This window comes from Orcinus orca, chromosome 20 (genome assembly GCF_937001465.1).
Source record: "Orcinus orca chromosome 20, mOrcOrc1.1, whole genome shotgun sequence".
Classification (NCBI taxonomy): domain Eukaryota; kingdom Metazoa; phylum Chordata; class Mammalia; order Artiodactyla; family Delphinidae; genus Orcinus; species Orcinus orca.
In genome coordinates this window covers 47,564,370-47,586,188 of record NC_064578.1, presented here as the reverse complement: position 1 = coordinate 47,586,188, position 21,819 = coordinate 47,564,370, and the positions used below count along the sequence as shown (strand labels likewise).

The window sequence follows — 21,819 nt, the reverse complement described above, 5'->3', positions numbered from 1 at the left end:
ATGTGGGATATTCCCGGACCGGGGCACGAACCCGTGTCTCCTGCATCGGCAGGCGGACTCTCAACCACTGAGTCACCAGGGAAGCCCTGACCTTGTGGTTTTTGAGCTGTGTCCTGAGGGCAATAGGGAGGTGGAAGAGAAATCCAAGGCAGTGGTTGGAGAAGTCCAGGAAGGCTCCCATGGCAGTGGATGAGGAGCTGGCCTCCAGGGAGAGGTGGGAGTCCCCCAGAGGAGGTCCTGGGCAAAGACCAGAGGTGTGACAGGGTCTGAATCGTGCAGGGCCTCCTTTTGCAGCCTTTGGAGATTGGTCTTTGTCTGGGGACACTGGGCATCTATGGAAGGTTTTGAGCAGGGGAAAGACATGATTTAATTTACGTTTTCGAAGATCTCTATGGCTGTTGTGTGGGGTATGGATGAAGCATGTTTTTTGGGGATGAGTGTGTTTGTCCCCATCTTGGGGGCCATTCCTGTCTAGGGGGTGAGAAGAGGATGGGAAGTGTGTGTATGTGTTAAAGGTATAAATCATTCTCTGGCCTTTAAGAGCTCCAGCCTGGTTGGGGATAGACACAGACATTCTGCCCCCGGTGTGCTCAGGGCTGAGACGGAAGGAGGTGCAGCGTTGGGTAGTCGGGCCTAGGGGAGTGAGAAGACTCTGCTGGGGGTCACAGAGGAGGAGCCACCAGAGCAGTGTTCTGAAACATGCATAGGAGTTTACCGGGTGAGAAAAGGGAACAGCCTCTAGGAAGGCAAAAGAGGGGCTGGTGGGTCTCCGAGCCATGTCTAGGCTTGTCTGGTCTGGCTAAACTTGTTGGCTGGGAGGAGCGGAGGGCATCAGAAGGAGGGGAAGAAGGGCCTTGAATGTCGTGCCGAGCATCTTGACTTTTCTCTTGGGATTGATGGGGAGCCAAAGGGGGATTTTGAGCAGGAGTGGGGCGTTGCTCTCAGGCTGGGTGGGGGGTAGACTGGAGACTTGGTGTGCTAGTCTTGTGGGAGAGGATGAGTTCTGAACTGGGGCAGCAGCTAAGCGGGTAGAGAGGCACGGAGAACACTGAGAGATTTGTGAAGTTTCACCAGTGAGACTTGGGGGACCGATTGGTTGGATGTTGGGGAAAGAAGGAGTCCAGGAGACTACTGGACGCCCCTTGAGCTCCCATCCTTCCCAATGTCCATCACCTCTAAGAACCAACATGCTCCCCCATCTATTAAAAAATAAGCAACTGACCCACTTACTTCTGTACCGTGTTTGCACTTCATTGTGCCCAGTCCTCATAACATCCTCGTGAATAAGAGCCAGCTGTCTTTGAAAAGCAGGGGCATTTAGGATCAGATCTCTGTCCAGGATGGCTTGGGGGTTAGGCCCATGTTGGGCAGAAACAGGAGGACTTGAACTTAAGGTGGAACTTGGGGAAGGCAGATGGTGAGCCGGCCCCTGGTGGGCACTTGGCAAAGATGTGCTTGTTGTGATTCTAGGAACAGAGCTTTATAGTTTGGTTGAGGCTGGTAAGAGTCGGGGAGGTCTGGTTGCCTGGCCTGGCTGAATTGTTCTGCGTTCTCCAGACCACAGCTCGGGGTCTATGTGTGATGTTCTTGGGGGCTCTGGCCAGAGCCTGAGGGAGAGCTGCCAACTTCAGTATTCTGTCTTGTGCATCTCTTCCTTCCTTCATCCAGTATTTCCTGAGCCCTTGCTCAATACCAGGCCCCGTGCTGGGCATTGTCGGGGAGGGATCCCCAAGATGAGTAGGCCCAGGCCCTGTCCTGTGGGTCTCCTAGGCTGCAGGGGAGACACACCTGGACACAGGTGGTCCTGGCCCAGAGGAATGAAGGTCGTATTGGAAAGTGAGAACCTAGAGGGGCACCTAACCCAGTCCGGGGGCATCAGGGAAGGCTTCTTGGAGAAGGTGGGGAAGTTTGCTGGCAGGAAGGGAGAATGTGCTCTAGACAGAGAGAGGAACTTCTGCACAGGCCCAGCTCCTGATAGAGCTGTAAGCCGTGGGGTGATGTGAGACAAGTTGAGACTCCAAACACCAGGTTAGGGAGCTGGACTTTCTCCTGGAGATGGTAGGGAGCCATGGAGGGCTTTTGAGCAGGGGAGGGTAAGGGCCAGATGTCGAGCTGGGGAGATCCCTCAGGGACCCATGTCAGCACAGGCCACGAAGGAGGCTGGATCAGTGGTCCTGGTGAGGGAGGACAAGGCCTGGGCTGGCATGTTAGAGTCACCATCTGGGATCTTCACACCAGCCTTGACGGCTGAGGAGAATTATCCCCATTTTACATCAAGGAAACTGAGGCCCAGAGAGCCCATGGAACTGGCACAGGATCCCACAGCTCGTGAATAGTGGACGAGCATCTCCGGTGTGCAGATGGGTGTACTGAGGAGCATGGGTAGAGGGGCTGGCCTAGGGTCAGGAGCAGAGCTGGAACCCAGGTCTCCTAGTCTCCCTAGCCCACAAGCCTTCCCTGAGCCCCTAGTGGGAGATGTGGGATGAGAGAACCTTCTGCCACCAGGACCTGGCAGAGAGCAGGAAGAGCGACAGTGCTAGGAGTAGTAGCGTTATGAGGTGCTAGCCCTACCGTAAGCACTTCAGGTGCATTATCCATTATGGCCTCCCATGCGGTCGCAGTCAGACCAGTGGGGACTGCAGTCATCTGAACACTCACCTGGGCCGGGCGTCCAAGAAGGCTCCCTCACAGGGAGCCGGTTGATGCCGGCTGTCAGCTGGAAGCTCAGCTGGGGATGACAGCTGGGACGCCTACGCGTGGCCCCTCCATGTGACTTTTCATAGCATGACAGCTGGGTTCTGAGAAGGAGTATTCTACGAGGCCCAGGTAAAAATTGCAGGCTTCCTCTGATCTAGCCTCGGAAGTCCCAGAGCATCACTTCTGGTTTGTATTGGCCAAGCTAGTCTCTGAGGCTCTTCCAGATACAAGGGGCTGGGAGTCAGCCATCATCTCCTGATGGGATTAGTGGCCAAGAAGTATGAATCGACCATAGTGGTTACATCCCTATTTTACGGATGAAGAAACAGATCCAGAGAGGTTAGCTGACTTGCCCAAGGTCACACAGCTAGTGGTAGTAAGTGGCAGAGCCAAGATTGGAGCCCAGGCAGTCTGGCTCCAGAGTCTGTGGCCTTAGCTACTATTCAATACAATAAACAGAGAGAAGAGACCCTGGGTGGGGGCAGAGAGGAGCTGTGGTGCTCCAAGTTTCAGTCTTTGGCCAGGGGGAAGAAAGGGACCTCTTCCCCTAGATCTCTGTTGAGCCTGGAACAGAGGACCCTCACAGAGGCCCTTTTCCATCTGGGAGTATGCCTCTCTGCTCACGCCTGGACTGACCCTCAGGCTTGGGCATGTCTGAGGCTCAAGAATAAATGGGAAGTTCTGTGTGACCACTGGGATGGGGTTCCTCTCTCTGCACTTCAGTTTCCCCATCTGAATAGTAGGCGGTGTTCAGCCTGATCTCAGGGGTCCTTTCCAGGGATGATACTGTAATTTCTTCTTTGAGCTTCTGTCCCTCTTGCTGTCACAGCTCTGACCTCCCTGGGCTGGGAGCCTGGGAGCCCCTTGAAGACAAGGCCCAGGTCTGACTCATCTTTGGGCCCCCATCCCAGCGTTACGAGGAGCAGGGCTTGGTGTTTGTGGGGGGGCTGCGTGGAGGCATGGGGAGAGGGTCCGCATCTGAGCCTGGCCCACCTGTTCTCACTGCTCAGCCCCGAGCTCCCAGTACCGGATCCTGCTGGACTTCCTTTTCCTGGACACGGAATGCACGTATGACTACCTGTTCGTGTATGATGGTGACTCCCCCCGCGGGCCCCTGCTTGCCAGTCTGAGTGGGAGCACCCGGCCTCCGCCCATTGAGGCTTCCTCAGGCAAGGTTGGTGGGGCCTGGCTGCGGGGCTGTGGCTGGAGGATCTGAGTGGAGTGTGCAGGACGGGGGGTAGATACACAGAGGGAAACAAAGGGCGGGGGGACTTGACATCAGTCAGAAGGATAGAGGGACAAAGAGAGGTGGAGAGAGACAAAGAAAGGAGATGGGGACCCCAGGGTGGGGTGGGGGCAGGAGTGGACCCTCTCCCAGTCCAGCCCCAGAGCCCCACCCACCTTGTGCCTGCAGATGCTGCTGCACCTCTTCAGCGATGCCAACTACAACCTGCTGGGCTTCAATGCCTCATTCCGCTTCTCCCTGTGCCCGGGGGGCTGCTACAGCCATGGGCAGTGCCAGCCCCCAGGGGTGTGTGTCTGTGAGCCGGGCTGGGGGGGCCCTGACTGCGGCCTGCAGGAGTGCCCAGCCTACTGTGGCAGCCACGGCACCTGCGCCTCGGTGAGCCTGCCCCCAGCTGTGTTCCCCTGGGGCCCTGCCCTGTGGTCACAGCCACCACTCCCATGTCCTAGACCTGACTCTGCCCCTGCCTGAAACAACCCCTGCCGTCCCATCCTCTCCCATGATGCTGACCCCGCCAGGGACCCTGCTCCCTCCTACAGTTCTCTCTCTTCTTCCAGATCCCACTCCCCCAACCTGTTACTCCACTTCCACTCCACCTTCACTGGGGGCCCCTCCTCTGCCTGAGCTCACTCCCAACCTCACCTGTAGCCCACTTCTCACCTGTGAACCTGCATGCCTTCCTCGTGCCAGGCCTGACTCCACCCTCACACCCAGCCGCTCTGTCTGGCCTTGGGCCCCCAGCCATGACTTCTGACTTTTGACCACTGACCTTGGGCCTAAACCATGCATATCCAGCTTTGGGCCTGGGTCACGCCTTGAGCCCTCCCTGCCTTGACCTCCCCGGATCTGAGCTCTTCCAGCCCAGGCCGACATTGAGTTCATCAGTTTTTTTTCTCCAACCTGTCTTTCTGTCTTGTCCTCATTTTCCTTTCTGGGTCTTTTTCTTTTTCCTTTCCCTTTTTCTGTTGGTCTGTCTTCGTTTCTCCTCTTCTCTGCCTCCCTCTGATTGTGTCTCTGTGTCCATCTCTTCCTCTGTCTGTTGGCCTGTCTCCTTCCTGTCTCTTTCTTTGCCTCTCTGTCTTTATTTTTCCATCCTCTCCTTTCCTGTCCATCTCTCTCCTCCGTTTTGCTCCATCTGTCTCACTCTGGCTCTCTCTCTGCTCCCTGTCTGTTTCTTTCTCTCTCTCTCTGTCCCTGCCTTTGTGTCCCCTTCCCCCCAGCCCCTGGGACCATGCCTCTGTGAGCCTGGTTTCCTGGGACGCGCCTGTGACCTGCACCTTTGGGAGAACCAGGGGGCTGGCTGGTGGCACAACGTGAGTGCCGGGGACCCCGCCTTCTCCGCCCGTATCGGGGCGGCTGGTGCCTTCCTGTCCCCACCGGGGCTGCTGGCTGTTTTCGGAGGTAAGCAGATGGGATATGAGTCTGGGGTCTAGAGGCCTGGCAGCCTGTGGCCAGGGCCTGAGACTGTCCACCTCTCCACAGGCCAGGACCTCAACAGGGCCCTGGGTGACCTCGTCCTGTACAACTTCTCTGCCAACACCTGGGAGCGCTGGGACCTGAGTCCTGCCCCGGTATGGACCCCACCTCTGCCCTGCCTGGAGGTGCCTGTCCACTCTGTCAGACCCAGCCAGGGCACCCCAGAGCGACCCCATCACCCTGCACACCCCTAACCCCCGCAGTGTGATACATGACCACCTATACCTCCCGCTTCTGCTGTTCTGTCTTTGATTTTCTTTCTTCTTCGTTTATCTGCCTTTCTGCATCTTACCTTTCTGTGTGTCTCCTGTCTCTCTTGGTCCATCTTTCGGTTTTTGTTTCTGACTCTTGGTCGTCTGGTCTCTCTCGGTCTCTGTGTCTCCTTCTCTCTGGGTTATACCTCTTACTCTCTACTGGTCTCTGTCATTTCTCCCTGACTCCGCCTTCTCTTATTGTGTTTCTCTGTCACACCTCTCTTTTTATTTGCATGTGTCTGTCTTTCTGGGTCCGTCTCTCTTCTTTTCTCTCTTTGCATGTCTCTGTCTTTATCTCTGTCCCTCTCTCACTTTCTCTTTCTCTGTGTCTCTGTCTCTCCATCTTGCCCTGTCTCTGCATCTCTCTCTGTCTTTCTCTTTCTCTGTGTCACCATCTGTTTCCCTCTCCATCTCCGTCTCCTGGTCTCTTCCTCACAGGCTGCCCGTCACTCCCACGTGGCTGTGGCTTGGGCCGGCTCCCTCGTGCTGATGGGTGGTGAGTTGGCTGACGGCTCCCTCACCAGTGACGTTTGGGCCTTTAGCCCGCTGGGTGGTGGCCACTGGGAGCTTCTGGCACCAGCTGCTTCCAGTTCCTCAGGGCCGCCAGGCCTGGCAGGTCACGCAGCAGCCCTAGTGGACAGCATCTGGCTCTATGTGTCTGGTGGCCGCACCCAGCACGACCTCTTCTCCTCTGGCCTCTTCCGTTTCCGCCTCGACAGCACCAGTGGGGGCTATTGGGAGCAGGTGATTCCGGCAGGTGGGCGGCCCCCTGCCACCACTGGCCATTCCATGGTGTTCCATGCCCCGTCGCGTGCCCTGCTGGTTCACGGTGGACACCGGCCCTCCACTGCCCGGTGAGTCACCTGCCCCACACCCCATGCCTTGCAGGGCCAGGCCTGGCCTAACACCCTGGGCCTTTATGCTTTAACGGTCTTTGCCCACTGATAGACCCCTGCAGTCATTCAGTCACCCCGTCTGTCATTCATTCACTCATTTGTTTATTCACTCATTTACTCCCCGACTCACGCATTCTCTAGTCTGTCATTCAATCTCTTGGTCACTTGCTTCCCTACGCACTCCCACTCATGCAGTCATTTAACCAACCCCTGCTTGGTGTCTAGCCCTGGCTAGATTATGCAGGGAACCCAGAGATCAATCAAACCTGGGTCCTGCCCACGAGGAGCTTCTAGTTCTGAGGGGATATAAATCCAGTAAAGCCAGTCTCAACTGTGGGCCCAGAGGAGGGAGAGAGGCCCTTCCTGCCTCAAGCTCCTCCTCTTCCCCTCCCCTACAGGTTCTCTGTGCGGGTGAACTCCACCGAGCTCTTCCACGTGGATCGGCGCGTGTGGACCAGCCTGAAGGGCCGGGATGGGCTTCAGGGCCCACGGGAGCGGGCCTTTCACACGGCCAGTGTCCTGGGCAACTACATGGTGGTCTACGGTGAGGAGGCGCCCCGATCCCACCTACCTGCCTGCCTGCCAGGGGCCCAAGGCTGAGCTGAGGCTCCCTGCAGGGGTGTCCTCACCTCCCCCAGGCTTGCCAGCTGTGCCCCTTTGCTCCTTTCCCAGGGGGCAACGTGCACACCCATTACCAGGAGGAAAAGTGCTATGAAGATGGCATCTTCTTCTACCACCTTGGCTGCCATCAGTGGGTGTCGGGGGCCGAGCTTGCCCCTCCAGGAACTCCTGAGGGTGAGTGGCCCCTCTGTTTCCATGAGGGGCTCCTGAGCGTCACGCTTGCTCCCACAGTGATCCTGGGCTTTGGGAAGGAGCCACCCCGGTCCTTGTTGGGGTGAGCCCAATATCCTATCGGAGCTGGCCTCAGGAGGCACACCTGCACTAGAGATAGGACCAGGGCATTGTTGCTATGGAGATGGGAGACATTTTCAGAAGCATCAGATCTAGGTTCCAATCCAGGTTTTGCCAATTATCAGCTGTCCCAGGGGACTGCCTACAAAGAAGCAACTTTTTCAAGGTCACACAGTGGGCAAGTGGCAGAACCAGGATGGCCATTCCTAAACAACCTTTTGTACAAAAACCATCATTTAATCTCTCTGCACCTCAACTTCCCCTCTGTAAAATGTAATAACACTTAAACCACTGGGCTGTTGTGAGAATAAATTGAGTAAAATGAAGTGAAGAAAGAAGAGGGCCCAACACATTGTCCCAATAGCGCAAGGCCAGAGGGCTCACCTGGAGGGAGTGTGGAGAAGCCTTTCAAGCTCATTAGATCAGAGACTGCTTTGTGAATGGGAAGAAAGTCACAGGCCCTCTCCTCAGAAAGACACTTGTGTGCACAAACTGGGCATATCCTTTCATGGGACTGTGGACTTCCCAGAGGCCCGTCTGTTCTCCCCACCCTTCTGAACAGAAGAGTGAGGACAAAGGACAAACATAAAAGAAGGGACAGTAACATTTAAGGGGTGGGCAAGAGGAAGGGTCCCCAAGGAATCCTGTTTGACCATCAGGAATGGGGCTTCCCTGGTGGCCCAGTGGTTAAGACTCCACGCTCCCAATGCAGGGGGCCCGGGTTCGATCCCTGGTCAGAGAACTAGGTCCCACATGCATGCTGCAACTAGAAGTTTGCATGCCACAGCTAAGGAGCCGGCGAGCTGCAACTAAGGAACCGGTGAGCCGCAACTAAGGAGCCTGCTGCAGCTGAGACCCAGCACAACCAAATAAATAAATAAATAAATATTAAAAAAAAAAAAAGGAATAAAGCCTCAGCCTAGCATTGGAGGCCTCCAATCCAGGGCTCCACTGCTGCTCCTGTCCCTCCTTCAGACCCCTTCACTGGGTAGGCCAGAGTGTGAGGTTTCTGGAGGCCTCTTCCTTCTTTGTAGATTTTGATGCCCTGGGCCAAGTCCCATACACTTCCAGAGTATACGGGTCAGTAAAAGTGTGAGGGAGTCACCAATCACTGACCGCTTACCCGTCAGTCAGGACTCTTGGTTGTAAGTGACAGAAACCCCACCCGACCAGCTTAAGCAAAAGGAAGAATTTCTTGACTCACTTGAGTGAAAACTGGCTGCAGCCTGGCCTGGATCCAGGTGCTCACATAATGGCATGAGCCATTTCTCTCCCTAGTTCTCAGCTGGATTTCCTTCAGTCTGTAGCAGGTTTGCCTTTTGTAGATGGTCACCAGCAGCTCTGGGATTATATCCTACCCCTTTAAAATGCCCAGAGGGAAGACAGTACCTTTTTCCCAAGAATTGTAGCAATTGGGTCCCCTCCCTGAACTAGCCACTGACTCTCATAGGCCTGGGCTCAAGCCCTGCTGCTGCTAGAGGCAGGGACAGCTCGACTTGAGCCTTGTGGACTGGGGGTGGGAGGGGTGGTTTTCCAGAGGACAGTCAGAGGCTGTCACCAGCAGGGAGGCTGGTGTCAGACAGACAACAACAGGTGACAGCCGGGCGGCCTGCCTCACCGCTCCCCGAGGGCAAGGTTCCATGCACGGAGGAGGAAACCAAGATTCAGAGAAGTCAGGTCTCCTGCCCAAGGCCACACAGCTAGTCAGTAGTTGATCCGTTATTTGAAAGCAAGGAAATGGTAGATCCAGGATTTGACCCCAAAGGTCATGCTCTGGAAGGTGACTTGGGCAGCAGTGTGGGAGCTCCAGGAAGTGAGAGAGCTAGGACTAGAGCAGGGCCAGGCAGGCGGGGAGGGTTTCCTTGGGCAAGTGGGGTTGAGGCATAGGAGAGTCAGGGGTGGTCCTCAAGGTGGGAGCCACGAAGGGGGGATGGGGGGTCACATGTCCTCGGGGCGTCTGTATTCTCCTAGGCCGAGCAGCACCTCCCAGTGGTCGGTACTCACATGTGGCGGCTGTGCTTGGTGGCAGCGTCCTGTTGGTGGCAGGGGGGTACAGTGGCCGGCCCCGTGGGGACTTGATGGCCTACAAGGTGCCTCCCTTTGTGTTCCAGGCGCCTGCTCCAGACGTGAGCACTGGGGTGATAGGGAGAGGGTGGCTGGGGAGGAGGTAGCATGTTTCCCATGGTTAAGGGAGGAAGTTGGGGGGCGTCCCTGGGAGAAGGAGGGGAGGTCCCTAGGGCCGTGAGAGGAGGGAGGTCAGTCCCCAGGTCCAAGGGAGGAGGAATGGTGGTCCCTGGAGCTGAGGGCAGAGGGGCAGTGGTCCCTGGGGCTGGGGGAGAAGTAGACAGGGGTCTTCAAGGTTCTGAGCAGTTGGGGTTCCCTGGGCTCATCAAAGTGAGCGAGGACGTGGGAGCAGGCCCCAGGTGTGAGGCGCCCCCTCCTCCCTGCCCATCTCTCTACAGTACCACCTGGACTATTGCTCCATGTACACGGACCACAGCGTATGTTCCCGAGACCCTGAATGCAGTTGGTGTCAGGGAGCCTGCCAAGCTGCCCCACCTCCTGGGACTCCCTCGGGGGCCGTGAGTGACTGTCCTAGTACTCTGCCCCTTAGCACGGAGACCTGGTCCTCCGTGTCTTCTTCTGCCCAGACCTGCGCTTGGGAGACTCGTTTTCACACCTAAGATCGGCATTCCTGACTACTGACCCTTGAACCTTTGACCCTCTTCCCGGTCCTTTTGAACTTATGTCTCTGTCCCTGGATCCCCCACCCCTGTCCTCTTGATCTTTCTCATTCCAACCCAGCTTTCAATTCCCTTCTCCAGTCCCCTGACCTTTCCACCCCAAGCCTCCTGAATCCACAGCTTTTCCCAGGTCCCTTAAGCCCCAGTGGATAGTGACACCTGTCTTTCCCCTCTCTGCAGTGTCCGGCTGCCAGCTGCCTGGGCCTGGGCCGCCTCCTGGGTGACTGCCAGGCCTGTCTGGCGTTCAGCAGCACCGCCGCTCCTCCCCGGGGGCCCGGCGCCCTGGGCTGGTGCGTACACAACGAGAGCTGCCTCCCTCGGCCTGGTGAGTGTCCAGTGGCATTGTGGGAGGGGGCAGCATAGCACCCCACACCAACCCCCATCTCCCGACCCTCCTGTCCTCACAGAGCAGGCCCGCTGCCGAGGGGAGCAGATCTCAGGCACCGTGGGCTGGTGGGGGCCCGTACCTGTCTTCGTTACCTCCCTGGAGGCCTGTGTCACCCAGAGCTTCCTGCCTGGCCTGCACCTGCTCACCTTCCAACAGCCGCCCAATGCCTCCCAGCCTGACAAGGTGGGGAGCCAGGGGATGGGGCCCAGTGTGGAGTGCTGAAGGGCTTGGTCTTAGAGTTTTCATTTTTCAAATGGATCTTTATCACTCTTGCGTTTACCCCTTAAGTCTTTACATTGCAAGGGTCTGATTTTCCTTATTGGCCTAAGAAAAGTTTTAACTGTGGTGAAATGCCCATAACATAAAACTTACCATTAGTGACATTCATTTATCACCTTCACAATACTGTGCAACTATCACCACTCTCTAGTTCAAGAACATTTTTTTTTTTTTGGCTGCACCGTGCAGCATTCAGGATCCTAGTTCCCCAACCAGGGATGGAACCCGCGCCCCTGTGGTGGAAGCGCGGAGCCCTAACCACTGGGCCACCAGGGAAGTCCCCAGAACTTTTTTTTTTTTTCTTAAGCTGCTCCGGGTCTTAATTGCGACCCACAGGATCTTCGTTGAGGCATGTTTTTTGTTTGTTTGTTTTACATTTATTTTTTTTATTTTTATTTTTAAAAAGTTTTTTGGCTGCGTTGGGTCTTTGTTGCTGCACGTGGGCTTTCTCTAGTTGCGGCGAGCAGGGCTACTCTTTGTTGTGGTGCTCAGGCTTCTCACTGCGGTGGCTTCTGTTGTTGCGGAGCACGGGCTCTAGGCGCGCAGGCTTCAGTAGTTGTGGCATGCAGGCTCAGTAGTTGTGGCTCACGGGCTCTAGAGCACAGGCTCAGTAGTTGTGGCGCACGGGCTTATTTGCTCTGTGGCATGTGGGACCTTCCCGAACCAGGGCTTGAACCCATGTCCCCTGCATTGGCAGGCGGATTCTTAACCACTGCACCACCGGGGAAGCCCTGTTTTTTTGTTTTTAGTTGCGGAATGTGAACTCTTAGTTGCAGCATTCATGTGGGATCTAGTTCCCCGACCAGGGATTGAACCCGGGCCCCCTGCACTGGGACCATGGAGTCTTACTCACCAGACCACAGGGGATGTGCCCCCCCAGAACATTTTTATAACCCCAAAAGGAGACCCCCATATCCATTAAGTAATCACTCTCCATTCCCCTCTCCCCTTGGCCTCTGGCAACCACTAACCTTTTTCTTTTTCTGTATCTGGATTTGTTAACACTGGATAGGTCATATAAATGGAATCATATAATACGTGGCCTTTTGTGTGTGACTCCATTCACTCAGCATAATACTTTCAAGGCTCATCTGTGTTGTGGCATGTGTCAGAACTTTGTTCATTTTTTAAAAAAATTTTATTTATTTATTTAGCTGTGTCAGGTCTTAGTTGTGGCACATGGGATCTTTAGTTGCAGCATGAGGGATCTTTAGTTGCAGCATGCAAACTCTTAGTTGCGACCTGTGGGATCTAGTTCCCTGACCAGGAGTCGAACCCGGGCTCCCTCCATTGGGAGCACAGAGCCTTAGCTACTGGACCACCAGGGAAGTCCGAGAACTTTGTTCCTTTTTATGGCTGAATGACATTCCATTGTATGGCCATGCCATGTCCATTCATCAGCTGATAACATTTGGGTTGTTTACACCTGTTGGCAAGTTTTTCCTTTTTAAAAAAATATTTATTTACTTATTTATTTATTGGCTCTGTCGGGTCTTAGTTGTGGCACGTGGAATCTTTCGTAGTGGCGCGGGGGCTCTTCGTTGCGGTGTGCGGGCTTCTCTCTAGTTGTGGTGTACAGGCTTCATAGCACATGGGCTCTATAGCCCACGGCACGTGGCATGAGGGCTCTCTAGTTGTGGCGCATGGGATTAGTTGCCCTGAGGCATGTGGGATCTTAGTTCCCCAGCCAGGGATTGAACTGGTGTCCCCTGCATTGCAAGACGGATTCGTAACCACTGGACCACCAGGGAAGTCCCTCTTTTTTTTTTTTTTTTTTAATTGAGGTATAATTGACAAACAACCTTATATTAGTTTTAAGTGTACAACATAATGAATTGATATTTGCAAATATTGCAATGAAAACCTATTTTCAGTATGAGTGGAATTGCTGGGGTAATCCTATGGTTAACTTATTGAGGAATCATCAAAGTGTTTTTCCACAGTGGTTCCTTATTAATTTAAAAAATAGGTATTATAGTCACATGGTTCAAAAACCATAACAATGGGGACTTCCCTGGCATCCAGTGGTTAAGACTCTGAGCTTCCAATTTAGGGGACAAGGGTTCGACCCCTGGTCGGGGAGCTAAGATCCCACATGCCGTGCAGTGTGGCTAAAAAAAATAAAATAAAATAGAATAAATGAATCCTATATAGTTAAAAACAAAAACAACAACACAAAAAAAACCGCACAACAGTGTAAAAAGTTGTTGAGTGAAAAGTCTCTTCCATCTACCCAGTCCTCACCCCTCAGTGTGGGAAGCTGGCCTCAGCATCCCCCTAACTCAAGACCACCCTAACTCTCCCCAGAAGGTCTATTTAGATTTCTTACATATCCTTCCACTGTTTACCTATTCAAATACAAGTAAATGTGACATTTAATTATTTTTCTTTCTTGCACCAAAAGTAATATATTATCTACACTGTACTACCACTTCCCTTTTTTTCTTTTTTCTTTTTTTTTTTGTCTTTTTGGTGGTGGTGTTGTTTTCTCATTCTCCTTTTTTTTCTTAACGTATCCCGGCAAGCTTCCCATAACAGAACTTAGGAAACACCCTCTTTTTTTTTTTTTTTTTAACAGCTTCATAGTGTTCCATTTACATTCTGATGCCGTAGTGTTACAGTTTATTTAAACAGTCTCCCATGATGAACCCTTGGGTTGCTCCACTCTTTTACAATTACAAGAACACATGCTAGCAGTAAATCACGAAGTATGTGCGTCGCTTCAAATGTTGGATTTGGATCTGGGCTCTTTTTTTTTTTTTAAACATATACACTGGTTCATTATATAACAAAGAACATGGTACATAGGATGAGGTCCAGAAGGGGCCTGAGCTTCTGTCCCTGTGGAGTTGGGGTGTGACACCCTCCTGGCACATGAATGTGTTTACTAACCTGGAAGGTCTCCAAGCCCCCTAGTTAAGGGATCTGGACTCTTAAGGGCTTAGGTGGAAAGATGGGGTGTTGAGGAAGAAGATGCTGAAAGGTCCAGGGTCTTGGAGTTTAATGAGAGGTGGAGATGAGCAGGGGCTGGGACCCTGTTGTCTGCTGTCTGAGTTGGAGTCCAACTCTTCTCCCAGAGTAACCGTGGGCGAGCGATCCCCCCTGCTTCTGGCCTCAGTCTCCCATTTAGTAAACTAGGGAAGGAGATTGGGTTGCCTGGTCTTTTCTAGCTCTGATGTGGCTGGAGAGGTGTGAGGACCATGGGGCGATGCAGAGAGGTCCTCATGCACGCCTCCCTCCTTGGCTGGCACAGGTCTTGATTGTCCGCAGTACGACCATCACCCTGACACCTAGCTCAGAGACCGACGTGTCCGTGGTCTACCGTGGCTTCATCCACCCACTGCTGCCAGGAGGGCCTGGAGGGCCAGGGGCTGAGGACGTGGCCGTGTGGGCCCGGGCCCAGCGCCTGCACGTACTGGCCCGGATGGCCCGTGGCCCTGACGCAGAAAACATGGTGAGGGTGCCTGGGACATGCAGGGGGCTGTTTATGGTAAATATGGGGGCTTGGATGTGTGGTGGGGAGGAGGAATGGGGAGAAATCAGAGGCGTGGGATCTATCCTTAGTGATGGGAGGGCCCTGGGGTTTTCAGTTGTGAACAGAACTGGGTGGGGGGCGGATTTTGAAGAAAGGGGAAGGTCTGAGTTACCAAGTCAGACTCCCCTGAGGAGGACGTGGGTTGCTGGGAGGTTTAGGGGTGCTTGGAGGTTTTGGGGGTCTAAGAAACTCTGAGGCCCTTCTGGGAAGAGGAGGGGTGGGCGCTAGGTGGGTTTGGGGCTCTTGGGGGTTTCAGGGGTCAGTGTGGGTGGAAAGTTCTGAGGCCCCTGTCTGCCCTTCACCCCTACTTCAGGAGGAGGTAGGGCGCTGGGTGGCTCAGCAGGAGAAGGAGACGAGGCGCCTGCAACGTCCAGGGTCCGCTCGCCTCTTCCCACTGCCTGGCCGGGGCCACAAGTACGCGGTAGAGATCCGGGGCCAGCTCAACGGCTCAGCGGGCCCTGGACACAGCGAGCTCACCCTGCTGTGGGACCGGACTGGCGTGCCAGGTGGCAGCGTGAGTACCCAGGTCCCCAGCTCTGACCCTGCCCCAGCCCCTGGCCTCAGATGCCCTGGGCCACAAACTAATTCCCTTGACCCTGACCTCTTACTCCTTGACTCTTGAACTCTGGGCCTCACCTTGAACCCCCCCTGGACCCCAACATCTGACCCCCAGAGTCTGACCTGATCTCGTATTCTGACCCCTGCCCGCGTCTCTGACTCCTCCTGCCCTGATCTTGCTGACCCTGACCTCTGCCCTCCATACTTTGACCTCTCATCTCTGGATTTTCTCAAACCCTGATCCCCTTTTGTCTGCTGATGTCCTAAATCCTGACTTTCTACGGGCCTGAGTTCTCAACCTTGTCTCCAGACGCTTAAGTCTTTAGCTCCAAACTCTAATCCCTATCCCAAACCTTGACGTGGAGTGCGGAGCCCCGACCCTCATGTGACCCCCGCCCCCAGGAGATCTCCTTCTTCTTCCTGGAGCCCTACCGCTCGTCGGCCTGCGCCTCCTACCCCTCCTGCCTGGGCTGCTTGGCAGACCAGGGCTGCGGCTGGTGCCTGGCCAGCGCGACCTGCCACCTGCGCCAGAGTGGGGCCCACTGCGGGGACCGCGGGGCCGGCGGCTCCCTGCTGGTGCTGGTGCCTGCCCTCTGCCCACTCTGTGAGGAGCATCGAGACTGCCACGCCTGCACCCAGGTGCCCACCAGGCCACAGCGGGGAGGGCTCGGCACGGAGTCAGCCAAAGCAGGCGACTGAGCGAGGGGGTGGGCCCCCCAGAGCTGGCACGGGTAGCCGAGGGGCCCTGTGGGCGGCGTTGGGGTAGACAGTCGGGGCCCTTGGCGTTTGTGAGCAGTGGAGAGGGGCTGGAGAGTCAGCTCCTGGCAGGTGTGACTCTGCATGCTGCAGGGATCAGAAAACCCAGCTCAGCACCTCTGCACCAGAGGAGCATTTATCCCTTTAGACAGCAGAGTCCAGGAGTAGGTCTTTCGGCCTGCTCGCCCCAGAGGTTCAAACCGCGTAGTCAGCTGTTCACCTCCCTCCACTCCACGTTCTCGTTTTCCCTGGAGGTTCATTCCTTGGGAGTGGCAAGGGAGCCTCAGGGGCTCCAGACTTTTATCCCCCCACCCAGCCACTGGAGCCCCAAGGGGAAGGAGAGCACCTTTCTGTCCCCACCTCACTCACCCGTCAGTTCAACAGAAGTCTCAGAAGTGCCTTTCATTTGCTCTAATTGGGGCTTGTGCCAGCTCCTGGACCAATCAGTGAGGCTGGGAGGAAGGAGAGTGTCCCGCTGCCCACCTCTGGACCCCAGGGATTGAATCAGCGCCACCTGGACCACATACAGTGGTGCTACTGCCCAAAAAGGGAGTGGGTGCTGGTCAGGCAGAACCCATGGATGTCAGTGGCTGTAGGAAGGTGCTGGGCTTGGAACAGGGGTCTGTGGGCCCTGGCAGGCAAGGGAGGCAGCTGCCTGTTGAACTGGTGCTGGGAGACTGGCGCTGGGAGCCCCAGGGAGAAGGCTAAGCTGGGCTCTTATTCCTCCAACCTCCCAGGACCCCTTCTGCGAGTGGCATCAGAGCACCAGCCGCAAGGGGGACGCAGCGTGCAGCCGGCGGGGCCGGGGTCGGGGTGCCCTGAAGAGCCTGCAAGAGTGTCCCCCACTCTGCAGCCAGTGAGCCCAGCTGGGCCCAGGGAGAGGGTGTGTGAGGGTGTGTGGGGGCCAGGCTGTGGGGTGACCCTGTCCCTGCTCCCCGCCCCCAGGCGCCTGACCTGTGACGACTGCCTGGCCAACTCAAGCCAGTGTGCCTGGTGCCAGTCCACCCACACCTGCTTCATGTTCGCCGCCTACCTGGCCCGGTACCCGCACGGGGGCTGCCGAGGCTGGGACGACAGGTGCGGTCCGGGTGGCAGGGTTCCAGGAGGGGAGGGCGGAGACCAGGGTAGGGGTGGCTCTGACAGCCCCACACCCATCACCCTGCAGCGTGCACTCAGAGCCGCGGTGCCGGAGCTGTGACCGCTTCCTGACCTGCCACGAGTGTCTGCAGAGCCACGAGTGTGGCTGGTGTGGCAATGAGGACAACCCCACGCTGGGACGGTGAGGCGGGGCGGGGGCCTGGGGGCGGGGCCGGGTGGAGGCTCTCCGCCCACCCTAATTCTAACGGCCTCTGTTTCTCTGCCCCTTTGCCTTTTTCTCACCGTCATCTCTGTTTTTCTCCCCCCCTTCTCCTTCTCTCTGTTTCGCGCTCTCTTTTCTCCCTGCCAACTCTTCCCCTGTCTCTGTGACTTGTTTTCTCTCATCTTTCCTTCTGTTTTCTTTCTTCTTGTCTGTTTCTGTTTCTCTTCTGTCTCCCTTTCACTGTATCCCTCTCTCTCTCCTGTCTTTTCAAATCCTTTTTTGTCTGGCTTCTCTGGGTTTTTCTCTGCCTCTCTTCCATCCCTCTTTCTGTCTTTCTCCGTATTCATATTTCTTTCTCTGTCTCTGATTGATCTCCCCTCTCCCTGTTACTGTTTTCCTGTCTCTGTCTCTTGTTTCTTTATCATCCCCCCGCGCCCCCCCACCCCGACCCAACCACCTTCTTCAACCTCGCCTCCCTCCCCAGTTGCCTCCAGGGGGACTTCTCCGGGCCTCTGGGTGGGGGTAACTGCTCCCTGTGGGTCGGGGAGGGCCTGGGGCTGTCTGTGGCCCTCCCTGCCCGCTGGGCATATGCCCGCTGTCCGGATGTGGATGAGTGTCGCTTGGGCCTGGCGCGGTGCCACCTGCGGGCGACCTGCCTGAACACACCCCTCAGCTATGAGTGTCACTGCCAGAGGGGCTACCAGGGTGATGGCATCACATACTGCAACCGCACGTGAGTAGGGCATGGGTTTCCATGGAGATGTCGCCCCAGGGCTGGTGCATGCGGAGATGTTAGGAGGAAGTGATCACAGTGCTGGGCTGCCTCCCATGGTGCCAGCATCTCCAGTGAGCCTTGGGTTTTTACCTTGCAGAGCAGGCCCTCATTAGAGTGATAGGGTCCTCAATGTAACACTAGTTAACTGTGGAGACAGGTCGCCCGTGGACTGCAGGCCACAGGCTTCAGCGTTGCCGTAGAAATGGAGGAGGATCAAGTTGAAAGGGGTTTTCACAGGGAACAGATCACCAGTGGTGATATTTGGTTACTATAGAGACAGGAGTTACTACATGTGATGGGGTTGCCTTGGAGACACGGCCACCCATGGAGTCCAGGATCTGTGGAACAGGCGGTAGCTTATGATGGTGTTGCCATGGAGATAATGGGGTGGAGTGGGATGAGGGGGGATGCCTTGGGGGCTCCAGGCCTACCCAGTCATTCCCCCACCCCTGCCACACCCCCTCAGGTGCCTGGAGGACTGTGGCCATGGCGTGTGCAGTGGCCCCCCAGACTTCACCTGCGTGTGTGACCTGGGCTGGACATCGGACCTGCCCCCTCCCACGCCTGCCCCAGGACCCCCCGCCCCCCGCTGTTCCCGGGACTGTGGCTGCAACTTCCACAGCCACTGCCACAAGCGGGGGCCTGGCTTCTGCGATGAGTGCCAGGGTGAGCAGCCCTCATCCTGAGCTCCTTGGGGCTGCCTCAAGGGAGCCTCCTCGGGGCTTCTGTTTTCTTTTGTCTGTGTGGGGTTCTGCGTCCCCTCCCGAGCTCTGAGTCCCTCTGTCCCATTGCCTGCTCCTCACCCCAGACAGGTTTCAGTGCCACCCACCCCTCTGGCGGGCCTCAGTACTCCCTCCTGGGATTTGCAGTTGCTCCCCAGTCGGGGTTCCAGTTACCCTCCTTTGAGCCAGGTGGGGTTGGGGAGGGTCGGGCTCCTTCTCGCTCTTGCCGCTGACTCTGCATCCTGGCTGCTGGGGCCTCCACAGACTGGACGTGGGGGGAACACTGCGAACGGTGCCGGCCGGGCAGCTTTGGTAACGCCACAGGCTCAGGCGGCTGCCGGCCCTGCCAGTGCAACGGGCATGGGGACCCACGCCGAGGCCACTGCGACAACCTCAGCGGGCTCTGCTTCTGCCAGGACCACACTGAGGGCGCCCATTGCCAGCTCTGCTCTCCTGGCTACTATGGGGACCCCCGGTGAGCCAGGGGCCACCCAGGCGGGGCAGGGTGGGGTTAGGGACATGGTGGGATAGGGCAGGACTGGTCTGACACTGGCTCTCCTCCATCTCCCCAGGGCTGGTGGCTCCTGCTTCCGGGAGTGTGGGGGTCGTGCCCTCCTCACCAACGTGTCCTCCGTGGCACTGGGCTCACGCCGGGTTGGGGGGCTACTGCCTCCAGGTGGTGGGGCAGCGAGAACTGGGCCAGGCCTGTCCTATTGTGTGTGGGTTGTCTCAGCCACCGAGGTGCTACAGCCCTGTGCCCCTGGGACCCTCTGTCCCCCACTTACCCTCACCTTCTCCCCCGACAGCAGCACCCCCTGCACGGTGAGCACCAAGGGCACTGATTACAGGCCCACGTCTCCCCCACCCAGTCTGAATCTTCAGACGGACCCTGGCCCCCATGTCCATGGTTTTTCATCCATCAAACTCCCAGATCTGTTCCTCAGACTCCTACCCATTTGTTCCTAAGCCCACAGACCCTCCCATTTCCCAGATTGCCTCCTGTTTCCTAGACTCCAGTTTCCCATTCCCCAGTCCAGGTATGGTAAATATTGGTACCTTGTGTGCCAACTCTGATCGATTGGTGGTGGCTGCCAGGATCTGTGTGTTGAGAAAGAGCCTCCATGCAAGAGTGCCTGATTGATTAACCATGTCTGTTATGAACGCAGGAGTGGGAATGGTGGCCTCCATGCCACAGTTTGACAATCTGCCCAGGTGGTTCAAGCAGCCTTTTCCCCAGTCTCAGATTGCCCTCTCTGCTTGAGCTGCACCTCCTCCCAGACCCCAAGCATTCCTCTTTCTCATCCTCATCATCCCCTGATCCTACTCTACACCTCTCCAGCTGAGCTATGTCCTGGCCTTTGATGGATTCCCACGCTTCCTGGACACTGGTGTCGTCCAGTCGGACCGTAGCCTCATTGCTGCCTTCTGCGGCCAGCGGCGGGACAGGCCCCTCACTGTGCAGGCCCTGTCTGGTATGGGGACTGGGGGAAGTGGGACCTCTGTCCTGGGCTGTCCCTTGTCCCTATACCTTGCTACCTGAGGTGGGCTCAAAACCCAGCCTGACTCTGCCAGAGACTTGCTGGCAGTCCCTTGCCACCTCTGGGTCTCAGTTTCTTCAGCTGAGAGGCAAATAGAGAGGATTGTACTGGCTGGGTTGTGTCTCTGGAAAAAAGGTCCACGTGGGACATGTTTTTGGGACACACAGAATGTAGCTGGTGCGAGGGCCCCTGAGCATCTATCTCCTCAGCCCTCTGGTTCTCAGCCAGGAGTGACTTTGCCCCTTGGGTCATTTGGCTGTGTCTGGAGACATTCTGATTGTCGTGATCAGGGCTGCTACTGGCATCTTGTGGGTGGAGGCCAGAGATGCTACTCTGCATCCTGCAGTGCACAGGCTATAGCCCCCACAACCAAGAATTCCCAGGCCCCATTACGTCAGCTGTGCTTAGCTGATGGAGATGCACTAGAAATAATTTGTTACCCATGGCAGTTAAAGGGCCTAGGTTTGGAGATGCTTCTCTTCATATTGTAAATCAGAGTGGCTCCAAGGCTGTGAGAGAGAGGGCAGAGTTGTAGTTGGCCTGACGGCGATTGCACACGAGCCCAGACCCTTCACAGTGAGCAACTAGAGCTGAGAGGCCCTGATTTCATTTCACTCAGCAAATGTCTACCTGCAGTAAGCTGGGCCTGAGCTAAATTCTGGGCATGTGGCAGTGAACAAGGGACACAGGCACTGCCTTCACGGGCTCACAGCAGAGGTGGGGAGTGACAAACAGCAGGGAGCAAATTGTAGGCAGAATAGTGACACTTTTGGTAAGGGACAGGAGGAAATGGAAAGGAGTGGGGAGCCTGGCTTGTCTGGGGAGTTGGGGAGGGAGTCTTTGCAGCAGGGAGATTTCACGGTGTGGGTAAGGGGCAGCTAGTTCAGGTGGAGGAATAGCAGATGCCCAGGCTCTGAGAACAGGAAGCGGGTTGGTGGTGCTGGAGCGAAGAGGGCCGGGAGAGTGGGAGGTGATGAGGTCAGAGGGCCTGCAGGCCACCCCTCTCTTTTTTTTTAAATAAATTTATTTATTTTTATTTATTTTTGTCTGCGCTGGGTCTTTGTTGCTGCATGCGGGCTTTCCCTAGTTGCGGCGAGCGGGGGCTACTCTTCGTTGCGGTACACAGGCTTCTCACTGCGGTGGCTTCTCTTGTTGCGGAGCCTGGGCTCTAGGCGCATGGGCTTCGGTAGTTGTGGCCCGCGGGCTCCGTAGTTGTGGCCCGCGGGCTCTAGAGCGCAGGCTCAGTAGTTGTGGCGCATGGGCTTGTTTGCTCTGCGGCATGTGGGACCTTCCCGGACCAGGGCTCGAACCCGTGTTCCCTGCATTGGCAGGTGGATCCTTAACCACTGTGCCACCGGGGAAGCCCCCCCCCCCCCCCCCGCTTTTTAAATATCACTTTACTGAGGCCTTGTGACAAGCCTCTGGACTCTCTCCAACAGGGCTGCTGGTGCTGCACTGGGAGGCCAACGGCTCCTCGTCCTGGGGCTTCAATGCCTCTGTGGGCTCTGCCCGCTGTGGGTCAGGGGGCCCCGGGAGTTGCCCTGTCCCCCAGGAGTGTGTGCCCCAGGACGGGGCCGCAGATGCTGGACTCTGCCGATGTCCCCAGGGCTGGGCAGGCCCACACTGCCGCATGGCTCTGTGTCCTGAGAACTGTAATGCCCACAACGGGGCAGGGACCTGTAACCAGGTACAGGTGAAAGAGGGCAAGCTGGGCGGGACAGGGAGCCGGGTGGGGGTAATCAGGGC

The 21,819-nt window shown here is 56.3% G+C and overlaps 1 protein-coding gene across 3 annotated transcripts in view; it reads left to right on the top strand.

Annotated features, from left to right (window-relative positions):
• Positions 1-21,819, top strand: part of MEGF8 (multiple EGF like domains 8) — a 47,661-nt gene that overhangs the window by 2,193 nt on the left and 23,649 nt on the right. The window contains exons 2-25 of one of the 3 annotated variants that reach the window (XM_033430891.2): positions 2,279-2,352; positions 3,708-3,871; positions 4,112-4,318; positions 5,161-5,341; positions 5,423-5,511; positions 6,109-6,524; positions 6,965-7,110; positions 7,239-7,361; positions 9,450-9,604; positions 9,941-10,060; positions 10,403-10,547; positions 10,630-10,793; positions 14,143-14,343; positions 14,738-14,938; positions 15,385-15,621; positions 16,476-16,594; positions 16,684-16,815; positions 16,904-17,017; positions 17,523-17,771; positions 18,280-18,479; positions 18,800-19,010; positions 19,108-19,357; positions 19,875-20,007; positions 21,513-21,760. In XM_033430891.2, the coding sequence (XP_033286782.2) occupies positions 4,112-4,318; positions 5,161-5,341; positions 5,423-5,511; positions 6,109-6,524; positions 6,965-7,110; positions 7,239-7,361; positions 9,450-9,604; positions 9,941-10,060; positions 10,403-10,547; positions 10,630-10,793; positions 14,143-14,343; positions 14,738-14,938; positions 15,385-15,621; positions 16,476-16,594; positions 16,684-16,815; positions 16,904-17,017; positions 17,523-17,771; positions 18,280-18,479; positions 18,800-19,010; positions 19,108-19,357; positions 19,875-20,007; positions 21,513-21,760 (4,041 nt within the window). In that variant the 5' untranslated portion in view covers positions 2,279-2,352; positions 3,708-3,871. The remainder of the gene's footprint in view (positions 1-2,278; positions 2,353-3,707; positions 3,872-4,111; positions 4,319-5,160; positions 5,342-5,422; positions 5,512-6,108; positions 6,525-6,964; positions 7,111-7,238; positions 7,362-9,449; positions 9,605-9,940; positions 10,061-10,402; positions 10,548-10,629; positions 10,794-14,142; positions 14,344-14,737; positions 14,939-15,384; positions 15,622-16,475; positions 16,595-16,683; positions 16,816-16,903; positions 17,018-17,522; positions 17,772-18,279; positions 18,480-18,799; positions 19,011-19,107; positions 19,358-19,874; positions 20,008-21,512; positions 21,761-21,819) is intronic. The other 2 variants (XM_004271241.3, XM_033430892.2) reach the window with 2 other exon arrangements.